This window comes from Camelus ferus, chromosome 13 (assembly GCF_009834535.1).
Source record: "Camelus ferus isolate YT-003-E chromosome 13, BCGSAC_Cfer_1.0, whole genome shotgun sequence".
NCBI classification, from domain to species: Eukaryota; Metazoa; Chordata; class Mammalia; order Artiodactyla; family Camelidae; genus Camelus; species Camelus ferus.
In genome coordinates, this window is record NC_045708.1 from 64,004,252 (window position 1) to 64,029,699 (window position 25,448).

At 39.9% G+C, this 25,448-nt stretch overlaps 1 protein-coding gene across 3 annotated transcripts in view; it reads right to left on the minus strand.

The window, feature by feature from the left end:
* DDAH1 (dimethylarginine dimethylaminohydrolase 1) overlaps window positions 1-25,448 on the minus strand; it is a 131,082-nt gene that overhangs the window by 28,892 nt on the left and 76,742 nt on the right. For 2 of the 3 annotated variants that reach the window (XM_032494707.1, XM_032494708.1), the window contains exons 2-4: window positions 8,086-8,185; window positions 2,393-2,466; window positions 1,433-1,552 (exon numbers count right to left, since the gene is read on the minus strand). In XM_032494707.1, coding sequence (XP_032350598.1) covers window positions 1,433-1,552; window positions 2,393-2,466; window positions 8,086-8,185 — 294 coding nt within the window. Of the gene's footprint in view, window positions 1-1,432; window positions 1,553-2,392; window positions 2,467-8,085; window positions 8,186-11,675; window positions 11,681-23,629; window positions 23,636-25,448 lie in introns of those variants that run through there. The other variant, XM_032494709.1, reaches the window with a different exon arrangement.

The following is a 25,448-nucleotide window of genomic DNA, read 5'->3' on the forward strand; positions in this document are numbered from 1 at the left end:
AGGGAATGCAGGATGAGGAAGCACAGGACACTGGCCCTAGACAGCTAAGGTGCATATCAAAGGAGTGATTTCAATGAGCCCAGACTTTTGCATCTTCCCATACAAAGAAAAGTGCTGAATTCCTTAACTTGAGATGTCTGGTTTTAATTAACAGTGGTCTTTTGATGTTCTGACTACCTGGTTTTTGTTGCAAAACTCCTCTATATGTTGACTCCCCCCTCACCTCTTCTGAGCAGTACCTCAGAGCGATCTGAGAGGCTGCCTACTGCCTCCTGCCTCCTGGGCTTGACGTCGTCAGGAAGTCCGCCAAATAAAACAAAATCCTCACCTTCTAGGTTGTGCCTTTTTTTTTTTTCTCAGTGACAAGGAAATTCAGCAACTGGGAGGCCACAATTGCTTCCCAGACAAACTTTACCAAGTCTAGCACTGACGAAGACAAATAAAGACCCAATGGGACAAACAGATAAACTGTATACCTTAGGGCACACAGATCTCCTCTCTTTGCCTAAGAGTTTCTTTCTTGGTGCTTTAATGAGCCATGTATGGTGTGTGGGACGACCTGAGAGGAGGCGGCAGTAAGCAGTCCCAGCCCACTGTCCAGTATCACCCTTGTGACTTGGGGCGAGACACTGGATCTAGTTCTTACCTGCAAAATGGAGATAATACCACCTCCCTCGTTCATTTATCCCTCACTCACCAGGTATTTTCTTAGGGACCCCCATGGGCCAAGCACAAAGGAGCACATGTGTGAGCAAAACAGACCTGGTCTTTGCTCTTACGAAGTGTCCAGATCATCTTGCAGGGAGGTTAATTACAGAGAAGGAACGTGCCTTTGAAATCTACAGCACTGTCACACTGGAAGGTCCTCTTCATTACCAGGGCCTTCCACTCTAGATCTGGCTGTGTGATCCAGGCAAGTCATAATTCTTCTGGGCCTTCCTATTCTCATCTGTGAAATGAGAAAAGTGCCTTCCCTAAAATTTAAGTATTCCAGTGCAGATGAAGAGGTTAAGATTTGTAGGTACTTCTGAATCACGGCTTTCTAAAAGATTATTATGAAATAGTTCAGACGTATAAAAGGATAAGAATAAGATAACGACCCCTGGGGTACCGACTACCTGCCTTAAGACAGAAAACAGTACAGACAACTCTACCGGTGGGATGTCCTGTTTCCCCAGAGGAAAGAACTGTGATGAGTGTGGTGTTTATTGCTCTGCATCACGGCCCTTCTAGGAAGCCTGGTGTGTGAGTAAGAATGATTCACCAGTGAAGAGTTCCTCCTACAGGTGTCCTTCAGAGGAAGAGTGCTTGCTGGGTGTTCCCTGTTCCTAACGAACGTGAGGTCGCGACGGTGCACATCAGAGAAAGCCGTTCTCTCCCTGCCACCCTTGCTTGCTGGCACTGCATGGAAAGAGCAAAGTGTTATGTTTACCTTGAGGGCTTTCTGTGCAGCTTCACTGGACCCGATCGCGATCAGGTTAGGCCCGGCCATGCTGCAGAAGCTCTTCAAGTGCAGAGCGTCAGCCACAGGGACCATGGAGACCGCATAGTCCTAGGAATAAAAAAAAAAACCAAAAAAAAAAAAAAAAAAAACCACAAGCAGTTTGGCTTTGCGGAATAATTCTAAAAAAGCTTTAAACCTGCCCAAGATGTTCTTGCTCCTCTGGATGTTGCCAGGGCCCCTGAATGTCTGGAAGAAAAACTGGGACCCACAGGGTTGGGTCTCGCCAGTTAAATGAAGACTGCCCCTCAGGGGCAAGAGCAGAAGACTGCTCCTTCCAGGTGTATGCCTGTGTCAGCAGCTCTGCTGCTTGGTCTGTGGCCTGGGCTCCTCTGGAAGGACGTGTCTGAATATCCTGTGCAAACAAGAGCTCCCCGTCTTCACAAGGAACAGAGCTGTTTGGGGATCACAGCCTCTCCTAAGCAGCCTGGTGAGCCAATCTGCTAATGACCAGCTGAGTAAAGGGAACCAGGGAACGCAGCACGTGCAATGCCTCGCAGCTTCCAGCACACAGTAGGCACCCAAGCACAGGAGATCTTTGATTCTAACCTGAAAAACCCACATTTCATGTTAAAGTCAATTGGGACTCCAGATTTTTTTTTTTTAAAGTCATCCATTGTGCCAGGAACATCTGCCTGTGGTTGTACGATTATACACTGGGAGTAAACAGATGTCCACGATAACTTTGTCTGTTGCTGCTGTGGGAGTCCCGTGAAGCCTATTTATTAATGTCTAGCTCCTAAACCTTCTAGCAAACATACAAATACTAGGAATTATTTTGCAAAGCTGGCGACATATAAATACCACTACTCGTGACACAGCGATCCAATGGGACTATGAATATTTATTAGGTAATTACTCTGTGCCAGGCATAAATTATCCTTTACCTACCTTAAAAGTATCAGCCAAAATTTCCGCACCTCGTTGATTTGTCCGCTTGGAAAGGCCCACAAAAAATTCTCTGCCTATAATAAATGTCATGGAACACAGTGAGTGGGTGGCACAGGGGTGGTGCACCATGTCTCTGGCTATAAATAAAGACCTTAAAGCATCACACAATTCTTTCCTACCACAGAGGCAGTTCCACGTATACTCTGACCCCTGCTCTCTTCACACAAATCAGATTTCAAACTATTGCCTTTAGAAATGAGCTTTTTCAAATTCATAGAGGCAGAACGTAGAATGGTGGTTGCCAGGGGCTGGTGGTGGTAGGGGTGGTGAGGCAGAACGGAATCAGTGTTGAACGAGCATAAAGCTTCATTTTAGGAAGGTGAAAAAGCGCTGGAGATGGATGGCGCTGATGGTTGCACAATGTGAACATAGTTAATGCCTCTGAACTGTATGCTTAAAAATGGTGAGGCGGTAAATTTTATCTTATATATATTTTACAATAAGAGAATAAAGTTTTTGTCTAGGAAATAACAGAATTCAACGCGTTAATAATCAGAGATTAAGCAATAGCAATGACAAGTTAGTAGAGCTTCCTTTTTTTTGCCCTAAACGAACAATACTAGACAGTCTTGATGAAGTCAGTTCCCTTTTTTCATAATGTTGGTGTAAGAGCTGAAGAAACCATCTGGATAAAGTGAGTTTGGTGCTGACCGTCTTCAGGTCTGAGCGCTAAGAGCAGTCTTTAAAACAATACATCCATCTATTTCAAATCGAACATCAAAGATGCCAACTTACAAAGCACTAAAATTTAGGAGAATGAAACTTTCCACTTATTTGGCTTTTCTGAAATTGTGTAACTTTTCGCCTCAGAAGGCAAAACATTAAGTAAAAATGGTCTCTTAGAGGCAAAGAAACAATTATAGGAGAGAGAGTTAGGCAATACATAAATGCAGGGGTTCTCGTCTTCCCTTAACTCTTTAGAAAAGAATTCTACATGAATGTGGAAAAATATTCCAAGAGAAACGAGGATACATTCTGCCCCAGAACATTAGGGTAAAATACAAGAAGAGCAGCCATGCAGAAAGGATTTCTTGATAGACTTGACAACTGTTACAACTTGAATCTTCATGGTGTCTTTATAAAAGGGGTAAATGACATGGCTCAGATGACGTTATGATCTATTCCATATCTCGTATACTGTTGGCAGACACGAGAATTGTTGGTGGCACACTGACAGTGTTTTTGGTAATGGTATGATTGTGCTGTCCCTTAAGAAAACTCGCTACATACAAAATCAAAACCTAAGTAAGGGAAAGGTCCTTTACTTGATAAAAGCATTACTTTATTAAAAAAGTCAGTTGAAATAAAAAAAAAACTCAAATTTCCTTAATTCTCTAAAGATAAACATAGCTTTATAAATTAGATTTACACACAATACTAAAGAAAGACATTTAATGCATTAAGCAAATTTAAACAAATTTATAATGGGGCTTCCATACTATTTTCATTTTAAAAGACTAAGGTGAGATAGGAAAGTACAAAGAAAAGCAAACTGCTTGTCTCCTTAAAAAATAAGTTGGACTTCTGCTTCTGGCAGTATTGTGGGTTCTGTCCCTTAAATGGTCTTCCAGTAAAAACAACTAAAATGCTGAAATTGAAATATTAAAAAATTTTTTTGGTCGTTATGCCTCATGTCATTTCTTTCTACACCAATTTATCCTCTTTTTCTTCTCCTTCCTCACCTCACTCTTTCACAGAAGAAATCAGGTCATTTTTCCTGTTGACTCTCCTACATTATGGATTCATTGATTGTTTCCTTGTGTACCATCTAGCATCAAATCGTTCCTTTATCCTTTGTATTTTTCATAAACTGATAATTTATGTAAAAGCTTAATTAGTTTCTTGTTCAAATTTTTTGTTCACTTGTTTGTTTTTACTTTTGGACAGGACTGCTTCAGGAACGGAATGTACTGCCGCTGCATCACAGCATGGGGCACGTGACTGGCTGCCACATTTTCAGTGACACTAGACTGATCAGGGTGTTCAGGTGACATTGGCCTGATTCCTCCACTATAAACTTCCCCATCAAACTTTCATATAAAGGTTTTAACATCTTTTGATGATCACTGCACAGACCTATTATTTTATTAGGAATCTACATTTACTGGGCTAGAATTTTAAAAGGAAAAATTTCCCTCAATCAAGTATTTGGTCTACTTGAAACAGAACTCACAGAGGAAAGACAGGCTTCCTTTACATTCATTAAGTATCAAAGTAATGAGTTGGTGTCTCAGCAACTTACAACAATGACCAATATGTTTTTTTTAAAAAAATCATTATCTACTAATAAGCCAAAGAATAAATCATAATGGAAGTCAGCAAATATTTGGAATTCATGGTAACAAACTACTCTAAGCGCAGGGAACTATATTCAATACCTTGCAATCACCTATAATGGGAAAGAATCTGAAAAAGAATATACATATATATGCATAACTGAATCACATCTGAAACTAATACAACATAACACTGTAAATCAACTATACTTCAATTAAAAACAAGTCAAGGTTATTATTTATTTTTTTAATTTTTAAAAATTTTATATAATTTTTAAAAGGTTACTTTCCATTTACAGCTACTACAAAATATTGGCTGTATTACCCATGCTGTGTAACACATCCTTGAGCTTATCTTATACCCAACAGTTTGTACCTCCCACTCTCCCATCCCTACATTGCCCCTCCCCACCAGTGGTAACCACTAGTTCTCTATATCCGTGTCTGCTTCTTTTCTGTTGTATTCACTAGTCTGTTCCATTTTTAAGATCCCACATGTAAGTGATATCACACAGTTTTTGTCTTTCTCTGTCTGACCTATTTCGCCTAGCATAATGCCCTCCAGGCCCATCCACGTTGCTGCAAATGGCAACATTTTGTTCTTTTTATGGCTGAGTAGTATTCCATTGTGTGTGTGTGTGTGTGTGTGTGTACACACACCCCACACCTTCCTTATCCATTCATCTGCTGATGGACACTTAGCTTGCTTCCGTACCTTGGCAATTGTAAACAATGCTGCTATGAACATTGGGGTGCCTATATCTTTTCAAATTAATGTTTTTGGTTTTTTCAGATATATACCCAGGAGTGGAATTGCTGGGCCATATGGTAGTTCTATTCTTAGTTTTTTGAGGAACCTCCATACTGTTTTCCACAGTGGCTGCACCAATTTACATTCCCATCAACAGTATACAAAGGTTATCTTTTCTCCACATCCTCGCCAACATTTATTTGTAGGCTTTTTGATGACAGCCATTCTGACAGGTGTGAGGTGATAGCTCACTGTGGTTTTGAAAGCCAGGCATTAGGCACCCAGGTGTTCGTTTTATTATTCGTCTTTAAACTGTGCATAAATATTTTGTAACTCTTTTTCATATGCTCCATATTTTGCAAAAATAAATAAATGAAAGCAGGGGTGAGTTGATATTCTCTATTTAAGAGAAATAGGATTGAAACAACTTCTACCAGTAGCTGTTTGTCTGACTGACAGATTTCCCAGTGGAACTGGAGTTGCAAAGCTGCTTTCTTTCTGTCCATTTCTGGATCAATTATTAATGAAGCTCTGAGTTTCAGCAGCAGGAGGACACAGAGCACAAGAAAAGTGCTACAGATTTTGTTTCTCACCCAACTCTGCTTAATCCAAAAACTGAGTGTGATGGTTGTACAATTTTGTGAATATAATTCATGCCACCTGATTTGTACACTGAAAAATGGCTAAAATGGCAAAGTTTATGTTATATATATTTTGTTACAATTTTAAAAAAGAAAAAAAAATTGAGAAGTAGGAAATAGAAGTCAGGGCCAGACATTAGGTGCGAACAAGAAGCCAAGTAGATGAAGTTCTTAATATCCCAACACTATCTCAGTTTTGAATAAAATAATTTTTAAGATATGAACTTAAGTATTGAGTATTACAAAAAAAAAAGAAAAGCTTGCAGACAGTGTCAAAGGTAAGCCTCAATGCTTAGTACCTAATTAGAAGTGATGGGAAAAACATTTGGCTTGAGATGCTGTGGAAAGATCTTTGGCCAAAGGAAGAGGTTCCTAAGTTGTGCGGTAACACTGAGAAGATTCTAGGGACTCTGTTCAGCTCAGCAACTGAGATAACCACGTGGCTGTGGATGCAGCCTGTTTTAAATCATTCTTCAAATAGTCTCCGTACCTGCTTACAGTAAGTTATTTATTATATAGCTATGTTCTGGTGAAAAAGAGATTTATTGTATAGAAGTGTGATTTCCACATCTAGCTTTCCACAAAAGCCTATTTTCTAAGAGAAACAGACTGTTGTTCAGTGCTGCTAAAAAGAATGAAAGTGTCATCAATGGGAGACACAGAATATTCTAAGCGGAACTTAATAGGCAGATTCAAAGAATGCCTGAGTCGGCTTGGACACAACTGAAGCTGAGAATGCAGCGTGGGCTTCTCCGACCCTTGTTCTGTGTTCTTAAGACTCAATGAGGATGCTCACCACACCCCAGGGGCAGGGCCGTTGCCTACGACAGTGGAAGCACAAGCTGTGCAGTGCACAGCTCCAGGAGAGACTGTTCCCAAACCGATGATAAAAAAGGCATCCCCGTGGCTCAGCCACACAGTGTCCCCACCCAGAGGTATGTGACACCAAGCAAGGAACTGTGCAAATTTCCCAGGATAAATACTCCTCCTCCTTCAGGAACATTAATTATATCAAAATGTAAGTTATACTAAACATTATTTTTATATTAAAATGAAGATGGCTATATTTTGTCTATATACATGGGATTCAATATAAAATTTACAGCTGCTAAAATATTAGAATTCTAGAGGCTTCATGCTTTCAGTGGGCCACTTGGGGCTACATCCCCAAATCTCTGGGGACCAGTCTCTGCTATGAGGGCTACACCTGTGAAACAGGTATTTATTCTTCGATAAGTAAGGGAAAATAAACTCTCATCATCCACTGAAAATTTTATTAAATATCTTGCTTGTTAGTATAACTAGAATGCAGCCGGGGATCCAGATTTTAGCACATGAGTTTACAAAATAATAACATGATCATAAAGAGTTGGAAAGGTTAAACGCTAAAATTGCCATTTCTTTAGTAGCTGTATTACACCCACTATGAAAACTGATTCCAGTCAGATCAATAATAATATCAGCTGTTTATATTTTGTTGCGTTCTGCGATTATTCATCTGGCATTAAGCCAAGCCAATTTGCATTGAAAATTATTTAAATTTATCTTGCCATCTGGGAAGAAAATTATTTCTAAATGACACAACTTGAATTAAGAGTTTTTCAAATACAGACCTGATATACTGTCACACAATGCAAAACGATGTAACCCATAATCTAATGTTGTAAAAGAACATAATAGATACAACATATAAAATGATATGTACACACTGATAACATGTAAAAAATATACAAATACATGCATACAAAAGCACTAAAAAGACATACACCCAAATAGTGAAATCATTATCTTTGAATGAAGGGTCATTTGTAAATTTTCTCTCTTTTGTGCTTTTCTGTATTTTCCAAATTCCCTGCATTTAACATTTTCACTTTGGTAATTAAAAAAAAAACTATAACTAAACAAGAGAATAGAGGCCAGGTATTAGAACTATTTTTAACTAGGAAAAAGCCAGTGCAACTATACCTGTGAATAAGACATCTCCACCATCCAGGGTTGCATTTTCATCTTTCATCTCTACTATATTGAGCTGAAGTTTTTCTAACACTTCTTTCATCATGTCAACCTGTTGCAAACAAAATGATTCAGATTAATATCCTACCGTTTTCTAACAAGCAAACCCATCATCTCAGACTTCAGACCGCTGAATTATGCTCCCCTGAGCACACATGCACACAGACACACACCCCCGTGAATACTACGAATGTGTGTAGTGTCGTTTGGACTAGCTGTGATCATTTGCAAGACAAGAAGCTATCCATTAGAAATTGTCCATTTTGTCCCCTTCTAGTCTAAGCTCAGGTCAACATTAGAGTCCTTTTTTTTCTTCTGTTGGTGGCTGACTACTTAGGACACTTGAAAGCGTGACTAATTAGGGCACAGGAGTCAAGAAAAGGGGGAAGCAGAACGCCCAACCCTCCTATCGCTGCCAGAAAAGACAAAACTTAACATTAACTTTTGTCAGTTGGTCAGAACCACACACACACAGAGTAATACATGGAAGGAATATCCACAACAATTACCAATAACGTGAAACCTCAGCCCATAGGACAGTCACTGTTGTTCAGTAAGTATTTTCTGAAATATCGGAACATCTAAGGCTTCTCTGTAAATCTGAACTGTTATTTAAATTTAACCTAGGTCCCCAGAGGCGATAATACAATAATTGCAGTTAAACCAAATAATACTTGAAAATGAATTTCAGGGACTTTCTATGATTCCAGGGTACAGTCTAACACACAGAGATATTCTGGGCTGAACTAGGTTTGTATTAAAGGTTTGCTTTAATATGAGAAAAAAATACAAGGCATAAAAAATGCCCTTTGAAGTTCACAATTTAAGTCCTTCCAGCAGCTCAACAAAACAATTTAAATATTTCTGAAGGTCTGTATAACCTTTAATATGTTGAAGACATATATTGAGGAGACTTGAATAGGGAGTAAGGGAAAAACAAGAGATCATGTGACACTGGGAAAAGCAAAAGTTCTGCCAAAATACAGCATGCCCAGTACACATAGCGAATTGTCAATGGAGAGTTTAGGAGACAAATATAGCAGAGTAACTTCTAAAGTAATAAAAATATGGAAATACTTTGACAGCAAGCCCGGCATTCATGCAGTCAAAAAAAAGTAAAGAGGATGCAAAATAAAATAAATATATCATCTCATCCTTGTCCTGGAACTCATGTCAAAATTCCATAAACCAGAGTGAGTCAGAACAATAAAAAATTATTTCCATGGACGAAACGGTCTAAATGTTGTAATAAATACATCAAGTGACCTCTTTTAGCAGCAGAAGAGGTTTTCCTGTGTAACAGGAAGTAGAATCGTTTCTATAGCGTAAAAAAGAAGCAAAACAACTTTGACCATGACTTGTTGGGCTGCAGTGAACCCAGGAAAACACACAACTGCTTCCTTCTGGCATCTGCCTCCATGTCCACGGAAAACTCAGAGATCATGAGAACTGAGCTCCTGTTACCCTTTCTTTCTATCATGAATGCTACTGCTTCTGTCACAAGTTAACATTTCAGAGATGACTAGGAATTCAGCAATAACATGTCTTTTGGTCTGAAAAATTTATATGTGATATCTCAACTCAGGAACTTGTATTCAACTCTTAATGAAGGGTTTAAAGAGAACAGAAGTAGGGAGGCTAATGGAGACCAGCTTAGGGAACACTGTACTTCTTTAAAAGGCCTATGTCTTTCAAATTAAAGTTTTAGAGGATAAAATGCTTGTGGTTTCTCAAAAGCTAAAACAGCTGCACTGACATGAAAAGCTGGCTTTTGTGCAAAGGCAGGACACTTTTTGTTGTTTTTTTAATATTCAGTCACATCTATATGAACAGAGTCATTAGGACAGGTCCATACCACAAACTCTGTTGATACACTATTACTTTCAGAGTTAAGGTTATGGACACACAAAAAAAGTTTTAAACATCAAGTGAACAGTTTTGAGGACTGCAGGACCACACGGCATCAGATGGGCAACTCTAACCCCAGGGAAATTTCTGGAGAAGAAACAAGAGAGGCTGGACCTGGAGCCTGTCCACTGAGAACCACACGCTCTTGGCACAGGGGTTCCATGAAGTGAACAAACTCCTCTGCAAACAGGGTCCAGCGTTGCCCTGACACACGGACCCACAGCAAGACAGCTATTCAGGCAGTTAGAACACTAAATGCAATTATAGAAGCGGGAATTTTTGCAGGAAAAGATCCAAACCATGAGCCTTCAAGAAACTGCCCTTTCTGTGGTTACATGGCTGTGGTTAATATTGACCTAATTAACTTTCAAGAGGAAAAAAAAAAAAAAAAAGACTAAACAACACACCCACCTTTCACTGAGACAGTAACCTTGCAGTTGGACCTTAGCATTACTCAGGGTGGAGAGAAACTGTCAGAACAAACAGTATTAATTCCAAAGGTTGAGTTGAATGGGTCATTTTAGCCAATGAAATTAGAAATAAAAAGGGCAAATCAGAGAAACATTCATTAATTTAAATTTAACTGTATTATTTTCATACTCTGTTCTAAAAAATTTGCAAGAAATTCTTCCTTCTCTTTCCACATTCATTGTTTCTTTTTTGTTTGTTTGTTTTTTACTTTATACTCACATTTTTTTTTTTGCCCCATCTTTTCTCCATCCACTCTTTGCTACAGATTCCTTCCCTGGCCACAGGGGGTTCAGGCCACCCGTGCCCCTTTCAATCATCCAACCCACATGTCTTTCTTTTCAAGAGCTAGTACTATTTTCAAGGTAATTATCTTTTTGTTTCTTCCCTCCTTCCCTTTCTTTCTTTTCTGGAGTCTGAATGCTAAAAAAAAGTAGAGTTCTTGGTCATAGAGTCTCTCCTGGGAATGTCTGTATAGTGTATTGTTATGACCCAGGGCCTGGGGTTGAAACCCCAACTCTGCTACTCATTAGCCAAGTGACCTTAAGTGTTTCACTCTTTGAGCCTCAGTTTTCTCATCTTTAAAACGGGTAGCTAGTCATAATAGTACCAAATTTCTGGGCTCCCTCTGAACATTACACACATGTAAAGCACTTAGCACATGATAATTGCTCAACAAATATTTGATACAACTTATTATTTTGATGAACACCAGCTTGTGTGGACCCAGGGGCAAATACTTGACTAGGAAACTGACCCACAAGAGGAAAGCTGTTGCTTTCTCTTACATTTGGATGGGTTTCTGGTGTTTTACCACCCCATGACAGATCCCATCTGCTTTCTAGAGAATTAAAATTACAGTCTTTTCTGAAAATCCAATGTAAAGTCAGAGCACAAACATTGAGGACACATTTAAATGTAAATCCTTCCAGTTCAATTTCCTTCCAGCCCCAGGAAGCTGTCAAGCTATGTGGCAGACTTCTTGCATCACCTCTGCTTTGAAATGGCCCCTGGAGGTGGTACATAAGGTGGGAAGTGGGCCTCTCCGGCAAGATGCCCCACAGGACGCAAAAGAGCGTCAGCCAGGATGACACAGAATGACTGCAGTTACTGAGGACGTGACGCCCTGAGGGCTCCGCCTGAAAGCTCCCTCTGCGTCCCAACACCTGCTCTCCTTTGCTGACCTTTCCTGCTCTGCTCTCTCCTCTCCTTCTTTCATGGCTTCATTTCTGCTCCTTCATTTGTCCTGTCATGTTTAGATCATCATCTGGCCTTGTCATTTTGCACCTTTTGGGTTCTCATGGCTAGTGGAAACAACTGGGGATTTGAATACAGGCTATGTCACTTATTAGCCACATGACTTCACTTCTTCGAGCTGCAGTTTCCTCATCTGCAAATGGGGTAATGTTTTCTCTCTAGTGCGGATTACATGAGGGACAAATACACTAATACACACAAAGCGCCTGGTGCAGCACCTAACACATTGTGCGCAAAACCAGTAGTTGCTGGTAGCATTATTATTCTGCTCGAAATTAACTCTGTGCTTTGGATTCTGGCTACCTCTCAAAAAAATAAAAATAAAGATGAAATGTACCATTTTCAGTAATGGTTTTAAATAAAATCTCTTTTGATTTCCAACTCTGTTTTTTTTTTTCCCTTGCAAAATTTCCCCCAAATACAAAATACCAAAGCAAATAAAAAATCTTATACATTTTTACTGGCAAGTTATATTACATTCTAGTTTGCAACATACCCTAATTAGTTTAGTACTCTTTATTTAGATGCCAGTGCTTTCCAGTTGGCCCTGTCCAAAGTTGACTTTGCTTCATATTTTTAACAATGTCCAGTTTGAATGTTTCATGTCTTCCTTTTGGATGCTGAGAACATGCTCACGAGGCCTGATGAGCAGTTCTGTGCTGAGGCTCCATTAAGAACCATTGTTTGCCAAGACACTTCCTTTTAGCTGCCCCTGCTCCATGGGCTACCAGATGTAAGGACTACAAATGAGGCCCTTGGCACTGGGCCGTCTGCAGCCGGCTTGTCTCAGTCACCCACAGTGCTGCCCTGCACTGGGAGCTGGGCTGTCAGCACCAGGACCGCTACGTTTTCAATGTCCATCCGCTTAAACGTTCTGAGTTCCTTTTAAGTCATCATATTAGCAAAGCTTTAAAATTATCCTGGCGTCCTATCTATACTCTGGTCTAGCTCTGAAGAGCTGAAGAGCAGCTACTTAGCGTTGTTGGTAGTGAGATGGTTTCATTTTCTCAACTTGTCGCTGACTTTGTTTTAGCTGTTAATGTTAAGTGTGACACGTGGACAATGCCGAGGAAACCACTCCAGAAACTGACGTGACTTCCCTGGCACGGCACGACACAACTGGCTTGGAACTTGCGGATGCACTGAAATCACACTGTGCTGCCCCTGGCCACATTCTGTTTGTTTATGCCACCTTAATGTTCTTTGTTAATCAGCACATCTTTGGTCACTGTGGCTACTTGGATGAGTACATTTGGCTGGTTTTATAATAATACTTAAGGTCCACATCATGCTTTCATGTATATTCTCTCCTATGATCAACATTTCAAGTTCAATAAACATTTAGTGGATGCCATTTTTTAAAAAAAACAAGCTTCAAAGATTTAAAAAAATCCACAAAACCATAGTCCTTATTGCTGGGAAGTTAACAGTCTAGTGGGGCAGATACACTTTACGAATATGTAGTTACAATGAAATGGAATATTTCTTGTGATGTTCAGAATAACTCCAAAAGGAAGGAAGGGTATGCACTGGTATACCCATTTTACATATGAGTAAACTGAGGTTAAGGGAGGCTGACCGACTTGCAGAGTCGAGCCTCCTGAGCCCATGCCTACATTCATATTCATCTTCACTGAGTGATTATGATTCTCCTGAGGTCTCTTCACAGAGCAGAGCCCACAATCAGAATCAGAGCTTACATCTGTTCTTCTCCAACTCTGTACACTGAAGTCCACTGGGTATTACATGATCCTATGCTAAGGTGACTCTGGCTACCATGATCTCTTCATATAAGAGATGGATGACATTTCTGCACATTAGGGCCCCCAGAAGCTAGGGTGTGGTGTAATAAAAACGCTAAGTAACATGAACAGAATGTATAAACCACACCAGGAATGTTCACGAAGGATGGCCTGCATTTTAATTACCACCCTTCAATTTTGGGATGCCTTAGATTTGTTCAGTGGTTTATTCCTTAACTTTTCCACATGTGCTAATTAAATTACGAAAACTAACCAAACCTACTGAAAAAAAATCAAAGAGTGATTTAACATAATAAGTGACTCAGCCTTAAAAACTCCTAAGTAAAAACATATTGAAATTCTCTTCTATATTCGAATTTTAGCTCTTAGGCTCTTAGGAGGAACTTAGCAATGGTAAGAGCAAACATCCTTCAGTCTTCCTATGTACCAGACACTCTACTAAGAACCCATATTCAATTTATCTAAACTTCATAATCCAATGAAACAAGTACAAACATTATTTCTGTTTTACAGATGAGGAAACTGAGGCAGGGTAGTGACTTGCTCAGGGTCTTAGAGCAGCAGACTTGAGACTTGAATTTAGACAGCCTTACTCTGAAGTTTGTGTTCTTCTTTCCTATAAAATTTGTTACTAACAGAAAGATAACTTAGCTTTCTACTATGAAGTCAAATAAAAATACATGTTAGAAATCACTGTGAGGGTCTATAACACACTTAAGAGCACATTATGTTCACTTTAATCTATTTGTTTAAACAAAAATATGGACTAAGATATTCTGAAGGAATGCAGGGACAGGCTACAAACTGCAGAATGTGAACTTCGGTTTTGTTTCTAAAGATCTTAAATTTTGTTTTCCTAAGTATACACAAACTAAGGCTAATGAATTTCAGGAGCCATTCCTTTATCCTTCTAATTTCTAGACCAGATTATAAGAAGGAGTTATTTGCAGAAATATCTTTAAATAGCCAACAATATATTTTGATGATAGTGAGATTACAAAAGCATATGGGCATGTAGATATGCTCCGAACCAAGATACCATACACACCCCAAACCAATTCAGTCAGCTTGGAGAGATTCTGAGAAGAGTTTCTGCCACACGGGGAAGTGTGGTAGACAGAATTCTAAGGTGGTACCCAAGACTGCCACCCCTGATGTACCTGCCATGTGCAAACCTCTCCCTTTGAGTGTCGAAAGGCCCAGTAAATACGAGATGTCACTCCTGTGATTTTCATGGCACAGGGAAAGATACTTTGCAGATGTAATTAAGGACTGTAATCAACTGACTTGAGTTAGTCAAAAGGGAGAATATCTTGGGTGGACCTGACCTAATCAGCTGAGCCCTTAAAAGAGGTGTTAAAGGTCAGAGATGGAAGGGGTCCGAGGGGTGTTCTCCTGCTCTGGAAGGATGCAAATAGCCGTGTTGAGAACTGGTTATGGAGAGGGCCAAGAGGGTGGCCTCTGGGAACTGAGATCAACACCCAGTTGATAGCTGGCAGGAAAAAAGAGACCAAAACAACAAAACAAAATAGGGACCTTAGTTCAACAGCCACAAGGAATAGAATTCTGATCACAATTTGAATGAGAATGAATAAGAACCTAAGCTCTAGATGAGAACACAGTCCAGCCGACAACTGGGTACATCACACCGGACCTCTGACCTGCAAACACTGTGAGATCAATAAATGGGTACTTTTAAGTGCTGTGTATATGGTAGAAAACTAATAGAAAAAGCCCCAAATTTAAACAAACTTTATTTTTTTAAAATGTATTTGAAAAGGCCCTTGATCAGAAGCAAAATGTTGAACTAAATGTTTGTTTCCAAGTTGTTGGTTTAGAACATGGTGCACCAATCCTTAACACGGTCTTAAGAAACTCCCAAGGAAACAATGTTTTAAATAAGTTTAGGCTTCTTGACCCACCAACTTCGTTAGTCCATTATTTACTAGAATGTTGTACAGTCATATTTTAAAGTGAAAACAAGTTGCAATACTGTTTTCTTCAGTTACAAGTCTAATACATACTCCCAGAAATCAAAATGATAAAAGTATATATGAAAGTAGCAATACAGAGCAAACCCGTGCCTTAGGCCATTGCAATCTTACTCTCAGTTTCATTCATTCAGGAAATACCGAGTGTCTCTTGTGAGCTAGACACCATGACAGACAGTGGTCAGTAGCCACCAAAAAGTAGACATGACCCCTGCTGTAGAGTGCCCTTAAGGTAAAAGACATTAAATATTGACACAAGTCAACCCACAGCTATACATTATGATCAAGGCTGTGAAGGACAACAACAGTGTGCTTTGAGAAGTAAGAGGGATATTCAGCAGGTCAAGGAAGGTCACTCTGAGGAAGTTAACGTTTAAGCTAAGAAATCAAAACATTAATAGTAATTATCTGTTCCTGCTGGTGGGTCGTCTGGAATTCTCCCTTAGAAACAAAAAGGGTTTCTGGATGATCCACAGGTTGTAAACAGCTCAACTTAGTCTATGAACAATTAAGGAAGGGCTTTCTGTATGAGGAAAATAGTCAATAGAACTTATTGTACATTAAAATCTTCAAAAGTTATCAGAGTCAAATAAATGCCATTAGTCTTGTGATTATCCTGGGAACTCATGATATTTATAGGATGGTCAACGTGTATGAATGTTTTATAATCACCTAGTTCATTTCCCTCTTTTTTTTTTTTTTTAATTAATTTATTTTTCTAAGGGAGGTACTGGGGACTGAACCCAGGACCTCATGCATGCTAAGCATGCAGCTCTACCACTGAGCTATAACCCCACCCCCTCATTTCCCTCTCATTGAACTTCTGTAATAATAATTGTTACATGAATATGATCTCTTTTCCCACAGACTATTAAATATTTCATTTTTTCACATTGATTCCTTAGATTTCTAAACTTACTGGTTTATTTCTAGTGACAGATTCTAAAAACCAAACAGGATATTTAGCATCTTGGTTTCCATATTTGTAAGATGAGGGGGCAGAGCTTAAGAATGAGGTCATTTCCAGCTCATTTGTAGTCTCAAAACAATTTTTGGCATTCATAAATGTGATTCTAACTGTAATTCTATTTCCCTCCCAGAGAGTTTACTGAAAACATCCCAGATGGTTATTCATGAGTAAAGTATTCTAACGTTTAACTAAATTCAATGAGAAGCAAGAGGCTGGGTATATGGAGAGGGGGAAAGATAAGACTGGCTTAAAAGTGCATGAAAAAATTCAAGAAGGATGGGAACCACAAAGGTGAGTGGAAGGATTCTGCTGCAGGGGGAAAAACTGTGTGGAGAAAACAAGGTGTGTGCGTGTCAGCTTAATGCTAAATTATGATACTTACATTTAATTCATTAATTTATTTTTTGAGCAACACAAGGTGCTGCTCTTTACCTGCCAACGCTGGGAGCAAGCATACTATGCAGAGCATCACTAATGCCTTTCCCATGAGGAGACAGGCGCCAGGCTCTGCTCTGCCCTTAGCCTCTGCAGACTTCCTCACACCCACGTGAAGTAAAGGAGATTCCAGCAGCTTTGGGTTGTCCCCACCCAATTCCCAGGACCAGCTGTGACCTGAAAAAGGAGGCTCGGACAAGCTCCAGGCCAGTGCTCTGGGGCTCGGTGTTGCCATTCTTCATGCTTTGTTCCATTTTAGGCCATATATCTGGGTACTGCTTTGATTCTTTACACTGGAGTCCTGTTCTCATAATTTATCCCAGTCTCTTCCTATGAGTATTCCTACGAGCTCCTTCTCTGTGCTCTTCCGAAAGATTGCAGCCTCGGTCCTACAACCCAGCACTGTAGATGGGCGTTCCAGGTGCCTACGACATGCATGCGATTCTCGTCATCTCTCTCCATCTCCTCAGCATAGGATCAGCATTACCAAGGTCTGAGGAATCTACCTCTTAACTACTTACAACTCTGGCCCTCCTATAATTTATATGCCACAGACATAACTTATCATCAGTAAGTAAAATTTACTAAGCTCCTTCTAAGTGCCAAGCATTGTGCTGCATGATTCCACACGGATTATCCCTTTTAACATACCGCACCCCTTCAGGTATCTCCTGGTCTAAATCAGTCAGGGCGGCTCCATCCCTCTCGGCAGGGACTCGTGCAAATGACCTAATTTTGGCCACTGAGAGAAAGTCTGTTGAGAGGTTCCTGGAGGCATAGAAAGAAACACAATCCCACTTCTTCCTTTGGACATTGCCCTGTCTGGATATGGCACCTGGAACTGGTGTTGGTCTGAGAACGCAGTCGTCACCAAGGATGACAAGGCAGAGCGACAGAAAGAATCCGGGTCCTTGATGGCACTGCGAGCTGAGGAATCGACCAACCCTGGAGCCCTGGAGTTCTGATCCATGAGATTTTTCATTTCCTTAATCAGTTTGGTTGGAGTTTTCTATTAGCTGCAGCTAAAAACAACTCATTTATTTATGTAACAAAATTGACAAGCAGTGTCCAGAGGGTCCATAACAATAGGCCACGCTGCTAAAACTCATTAAATTCTGATGTAAAAATAACTATTAATGGAGAATTTTTCTTTCTCTGGGAACACATCGTGACTTGTCACTCAACAAGTTACAGACTATGTGAGATGTTATCTTAACTGATAACACCGCCTGTTATCCTGGCTGATAAGCTTGTTGATCAAATGTCACTTGTCACATGAAAACCATCCTGCTTATAGAAGACAGCAGATTATAAATAATAACTTGTCAAGTGAAAAGCACCCCCAGGAAGTATTATACTGACTCGGTTCTGTGGATAAATCACAGTTTTTACAGCAACATACGTCAGAGTTGGAAGTTAGTATTCCAACATTCTCATCTCTGAACCAGAGCTCAGATCTGGAGGAATGGGAACAGAAAGGGCAGACAGAAATGCAGAAGGAAAACCAATGGGGTCAGGGGACGCAGAAGGAAAACTGGGCAAGACCCCTGCCATTCTCTGGAGAGAACACGAAGATATAACAGCAGAGTTCCAGATGTTCAAAGGCCCCTCCATTAAGAAGTCACAGCGAGAGTTTCCTGGAAGGAGGCTGGGAGCAACAGCAGCTTTTTAAATGAAAAACAAGGCAGGAGCTCTTGCCAGTCTCATCCCTCTCTTGACATAACGCACTAATTCAAGTGGTCCATTTCCTTGTTGATGATAATGACACAATATGTGAATTGAGTGTCTTAAGAGCCACTGACATTCTGTCTGCAGAGAACAAATAAAATTATGATGTATCATCAAATACCAAATGAAAATACATGTCAGCTGGCAAAAGGCCTTCAAAATTTAGTATGTTAAAAACTAGGAAACTGACAAGGTTCTAAAATTTTAAACTAATTTTCCCGTAAGTTGAGAAACATAAAAAAAATTTGCCGTGCACGCCATCCAAAATAGGCACCAGACATCGAGCTTGAAGTGCCGATAATTTTCTATGAATTTGGAGAAGTTGCAAGCTGCCATTTATAAAGACAGGCAGACAAAGTATGAGAAATATTTTGTATGCCCAGGACACAATTAACACATTGTAGGCACTGAGCTGCCTCAGAAGCCCTCCAGCAGACCCCTCCCTGCTCCCAACCCAACTGCAGGCGCTGGCTGCACTGGATCTGCCCCCTGTGTGCCCCATGTCCCACGGGGCATTCTACTACCAAAAGATCTGGCCCCAGCAGCCCTTCTATATGTTCACTGAATGAGCAGCTGCACAACTCTCCAAGTTAGACGTAACTTCTAGAAATGTTGTAACAAGATTGTGCATAAGTTAAAAACACCCACTTTGTTTAGCCAAGGCATAGTCACAGGAGGGGTGACCTCTTTTTACAGCATCTCCAAGGCAAGCAGTTTCACCTTTATTTCTAAAGACCTCCAAGTGAGGAGGCTACCCTTGGTCTATTTGTCAAAATAATCATTAACTGCTACTCATCTCTCTGCCTTCTCCAATAATTTCACTCATTTACCTAGTCATTCAACAAATATGTTTTTTGTTGAATTTTTAACATATCTGGCGTTATGCTAGGCCCTGAAAACACAGCGAAGAGAGAAGATCTCTGTGTGTATTTTGGTGAAGATATGGAGAAGTACACAATAAATAATACACAGAAAAAATATTAGGTAGAGGTAGGTACGAGGCAGAGATTTAATTCAGGGGACGTGATACAAAATGAGTGGTGGTCACTGTAGATTGGGAGGCTAGGAACACCTTTCTGAAAATGTTAACATGTGTATTGAGACCTGAATGACCTAAAGGACCAAAAGGGAGAGGAATGTTCCTGCAAAAGCCAGTGCAAAGGCCCTAAGGTGGGAGCAAGCTTAACTCGTTCGAGGAACAGACAGACAGCCGGTACGGGACTAGAATGAGTAGGGCGAGTGTTAGGAGCTGAACCGTCTCCCCTCCAAATTCACGTGTTGAAGTCCTGACCCAAGAATATGACTGTATTTGACGAAATTAAAGAAAGGGCCTTTAAAGGGGTAATTTCGTGAAAATGAAGTCGCTAAGGTGAGCCCTAATCCAATATGACAGGTGTGTCCTTACGTGAAGAGGAAATCAGGGCACAGACAGGAACAGAAGGAAGACGCTACGAAGACCAAGGAGAAGGTGGCCACTTGCAAGCCCAGGAGAGCGGCCTCAGGAGACACCAACCCTGCTGACACCTTGATTTCAGACTTCCAGCCTCCAGGTGTGTGAGAAAGTACATTTCTGTTGTTTAAGCCACCTGGTCTGTGGCACTTAGTCATGGCATCTCTAGAAAACAAATGCAGCAAGCAACTAGATAAAGCTGGGGATATAGGAAGGGGGCAGACCACACAGAACTCAGTAAACCAGCATAAGGGACTGGAATTTGAAGTGTTATCAGAAGCCACTGGAAGTCTGAAGGAGGGGAGGGACATAGTCTGACTCACAAAGAATTCTGGCTAGCTAGCTGCTTTATGGAAAATGGATGCGAAGGCAAGAGATGAAGCAGGGAAACTAGTGAAGAGGCAGCTGTAGTGTTCCGAGTGAGAGATGATAGTGGCTCGGGTAAGGGTTGGTGACAGCGGATGTGTTTTGAAGGAGAGTTGACAGGACTTGCTGGTGGACTGGATGTGGGGGTGAAGGAAAGAAAAGAATCAAGAACGACTCACATTTTTGTCTTGAGCAGCTGGGTGAATGATGGTAGCAATTTCTTACATAGAGGAAGTTGCAGAGGAAAGGAGCAAGTCTGGGAGAAGATTCAAGAGTTCTGTTTTGGCCATGTTGAGTCTTAAATGCCTTCCAGATATTCAAATGGAGAGTTCCACACATTTAATATATTAATCCAGACTTTGCAGAACAGTCAGAACTGGAAATAAGATTTGGAGTCAAGGACATAAAAACAGTATATAAAACCAAGGTACATTAAAACTATCTCAAACGCCGTCCTGCAGGAAGTGATGTGAGAAATCCAGCCTTGACAATTCCTCCCAACAATGGTATTCCAAGAAAGAGACTCCAAGAGATTTCTGATCCATTGCTGTTGCAAGGTATGGTGGCTATTTGCAGCAACGGTTGGAAAAATCTCCTTTTGGCAGCAAAGCCCTGCTTTATGCACATTCATTATGACTGTGCAGATACCACCAGGATAAAAGGTCTGAAAACACAGAAATGCATTGTAATAAACTCTCCAGATGTACAGGCATGTGACGTCTTCAAGTGCTACTTCTTGTCAATTGCCTGTACATTTTCTTGTTAAATTCAGTTTGGTGGAAGCTATAAAACACAGCAGGGGTATAAGAGTTTATTCTTCCAGAAAACTTCAATTTTGAAGTTGGGATTACTTGAACAGGAGACAAAGCAAAGTTCATTAAGAAAATAAATAGAGGACACAAGGCTATGGGACAACTTCAAACACGTTTTAGACGAGTCAGTCCAGACTGCCTTTGCACTGCAGGCTGAATGAATGCTGCGGTGCTACACACTTTTACTCACTTATTCAAGGAGGTTCATTAAAGCTCTTGGTTGAGAAACCCTTCATTAGCGTATCCTCAATGATTGCTGTATGTGCTAAAAATGAGTAAGGCTGCATTTCTTTAAAAAAAAAATTGTACTTACTAATTTTTTTTTTAAACCAATTGAAACAAGCTTTCTTCACAACTGGTGCAAGTTGGTGCTTTTTTAGACCCTATCACATTGCCTAGTGTTTGAACACAACATTCAGGATGGTTTTGGGGATGTTAGTGTTTATTTTACCCTTTTCTAGTCCTGGGGTTTTTTGTGTGTTGTGACTGAAGCCTTCCTTAAAGACGGCTGTGATGGGCTCCAGCTAAGGCTGGGAGAGGACACATTAATTCATTCTGAGAAGTTACCTTCTGATTCCAGGCTGCAGCGTGGTAAGTAATTTTGTAAATATTCACCGTTTGTCATATGTTCAAACATTTGCTTCTTTCGGAGCTTGTTTATGTTAGTGAAAAGTCATCTGAATATTTGTATGTTTATGGATATTAAATAAAGGTTTATTTCCAACAATAGTTGTATGAAGTGGTTAGATTCAAGAAATTGTCTTTGTTTTTGACAGTTGTCCACATTCTAGCCTGAAGGTAGTAAAAATACTGAGTAATTTCTCTTCTCTGTTATCAAATCTGGGCATTCTCAGCTGGACTGAGCCTGGAACAGTTTGATAACATTTTCCTAACAGAAACATTCCAGTCAATGTTTTACCAAGAAAAATTAATTATTGTCTAACTAATGAGTTTTGCCTTTTCCAAATTGCTTTAGAAAAATATGGTAACTTTCTTGCCCTTACAGTTTTTCTCCCCTTTTCCCCCCAAAAGTTTATTTCTGCTTCCAGTTCGTCAGTAGGTATTAATGGATGTTTAAATAAAACATTCATTTGAGGAATAGCTACTAGCCCCTTCTAGAACACAGAAGGGACTTCATGTCTGGTTTTGAGTAATTCTCAAAGTACAATAACCTTAATGCCATCCAGATTCTCTTCTTCTGAGGCAGGGCAGGATGAAATTAGATTCTCATAAATGTCATTGCCCCTATTTATTGTTTTTTTTTTTTTTTTCCCTTGAACCAAGGCTGAGCTGGCTATGTTCCATTGTCTCTCAACCAGATTTATTCTGGATCAGCTGCATTCCATTTCACAACAGGAATGTGCTTATCATAAAATATATAAAGCTGATAGTCTAACAAAGCATATGATTTGGTGACAAAAAACCCACTTTAACAGTGGGTATAGTTTGTAAAGTGTTTGGATGTATCTGAACTAAATTTAATACCATGTAAGTTGACACTTAAATCTTGAAATAAATCCCTGTAAATATAGTAATGTCCATGCTGTCAAAACTGAATGCATTTAGTATTATGCAAATAGGCTGATATCTCAGTATTTCTTATTGACATTATATAATTAGCCAGATTTTTCTTGTTGCTATGGTTTCTCCCCCATAGTACCTAAGGAACTCTGAAAAGTAGATGAACTCTTTCAGGTCTTCAGAGCACAATTTAACGTACTGCCTCTTTAGTGATTAATGTTATTTAATATTTGTGCAATGAACTAAAGAGTATCCTTATCAATACCCAGGGAGAAACTAAGAGATATCTCTAAGAATAAAAAAATGTGCAGTTAAAAGACTATGCAAAAAAACTAGAATACAACAATTTTTTAGACTAAAAGGAAACGTGCAAAACTGAGAAGAGCCACGGTTGGTTGGTTGCTGGTTGCTGCATCACTGGTGGAAGAAGTTGAGAGATAGCTGCACATTTAAAACTTCACCTGCTGCCAACAACTACGGTAACCACTGCCCATTCTGGCTCCCAGGGCTGCCCTGTGCAGAGAGGACACAGCTTTTCAACGCTTGCTTTCTATTATTCCAAACATCCAAATGCTAATGTGACTCTGGGTAAGGAAGAGTAGATGGCTTGTAGCTGCACTGTAGGAGTCTTTTTGGCTTAGGTTATCAGGCCTTGGTTCATCTGCGGTTCACTCCATCCACACTGTCACTTTTGGGGTCCCCTTGCTTCCCTGGGCTATCCTCTAAGGCTAGACTTGAAACAGCTCCAGCCCAGCTTTTGCTCCTGCGTGACCCATTTCTAGTCCATAAAAACCCAGGCAGTGGAGTTACGGCCAACACAGCCGCACTCTTCCGGCTCCCTATCTAAACAGGGAGTCCCCCAGTTTCCTGCCCTCAAATCTCTTAGACTCCAGTCTGTGGTGTTTCCCAAGTGCAAGGGATATCTATCTGCTCTCTGTGGGGTCTCTTTAAAGCCCACTCTCTTTAGACTTGAGGTAAAAAAGGTAGCACATCCCATCCCACACATTCAGTGTAGAAAAATTAGAAAGTACAGATAAGTAAAAATAAAACCATTAAACATCTTTGTACTCCTAGCACCATGCATAGATACCACTGTGAATAATCTGTCACATAGACTTCCAGAATTTCCTATTAAGTATGTTTATGAGAACACTTTTTTTGCTCATACTATTATACAATTAGACTAAAAGCACACACATTCCATATTTAAATACAACATAGGACATTATTATGAGGTAATTTTAAAATACATTCACATTTTAAATTGAGATTGCTTTAAAGGGGACTTACTGAAAAACTATCTTCCGAAAACTGTCTTTGGTTGTTAGGCAATTTCAAATACAATAAGCGAAGCTCCTTATGTTGAATTTCAGACCACTTGAAAACTTAACCCTAAGCAAAGATTAAGATTTAATATGGCAGTACAAGAATTCAAGAGCAACTGTATAAAACATTTAAACATTTAAAGAAACGCTTCTGGGTCAACTAGGATATGCGCTAAAATTTGAGGATACAAAGCTATGTCACAACTCACAGAGCGGTTCTCCTCTGAATATACATGGACTCAGATAAGAGAAAGAAAAAAAACCCAGAAATATTTATCTGCCAAAAATAATTTGTTCTGAGACATCAGTGAAGATTTTCTTCCGTGATGACACGAAGTTTAAGTCCTGAACCAGACTGTGGTTCAAGAATTCAAGGTTGCAAAATGATGGATTATTAAATGTTGGACAGAGAGAGGTCCTCTGCTCCTTGTGGGTGTACAGAGCAGACCCAGAATGCACCTGGTGAACCCAGGTCCTCATTATCTTGAAGACACCCGACATCCCATAATATCCGAAGAGGCTGCCAACTCCTTGTCTACACTGACTACATGCTGTGTACCCCATTTTATGACTAAACAGGATTTAAAATTCATGAAGCTTTTTGAAAGCTCAACTTGCACATTTAACTCATTCCAAAGTATATGGGGAAAAGAGCAGAGCAGACATTTCAACTGAAGCCATTATTGTGCTTGAGCAACCATATTCCATTAAATTGCTAATAAACCTCCTAGAAGTTGATCGCATCAGCCATACAGTTGCATTCCTTCCCTTTATACCAACTTGCCCACTTTTATTCTATGCAGTATTACTCTTTGTGGGCCCTTTATTCCAAGGTTGCCCAGAATTCAAAGCACTCATTCAGTAAGTTTGTAATCCAGTTTAGTATGCTATTAACAGAATTCTTTCAATAAGACCATGGAAAAAGCAAATCAAACTTATTTTTGGATCAATGACCAATTTTAAAGGAAACACATACTAAAACAGTTTAAAGGAAAAGGTCAGGATCCATGAGGTATTAAGGAAAAAGAAAAGAAAAAACATTCATTTCCACAATTTTCCGACATTCCTTAAAAATAAAAACAAGCCCAAGTGTGGAATAGCAAGGTCCTGGCTCCCCTGGACTCATGGTAGTGAACAATACTGCCATTCATAGGAAATTCGAAAGCAAGGGTTTTTCCTCAACACCAGGGAAGTTTTGGCTTCCCTTCCCTTCATTTATTCTGGGGTTCAAAACTGAACCCTATAAATCCTGACTTAGTCTCTCAGAACAAACAGTAATATACAATGGATTAAATGCTTTAAAGTTTGCTTTTCACCAGCA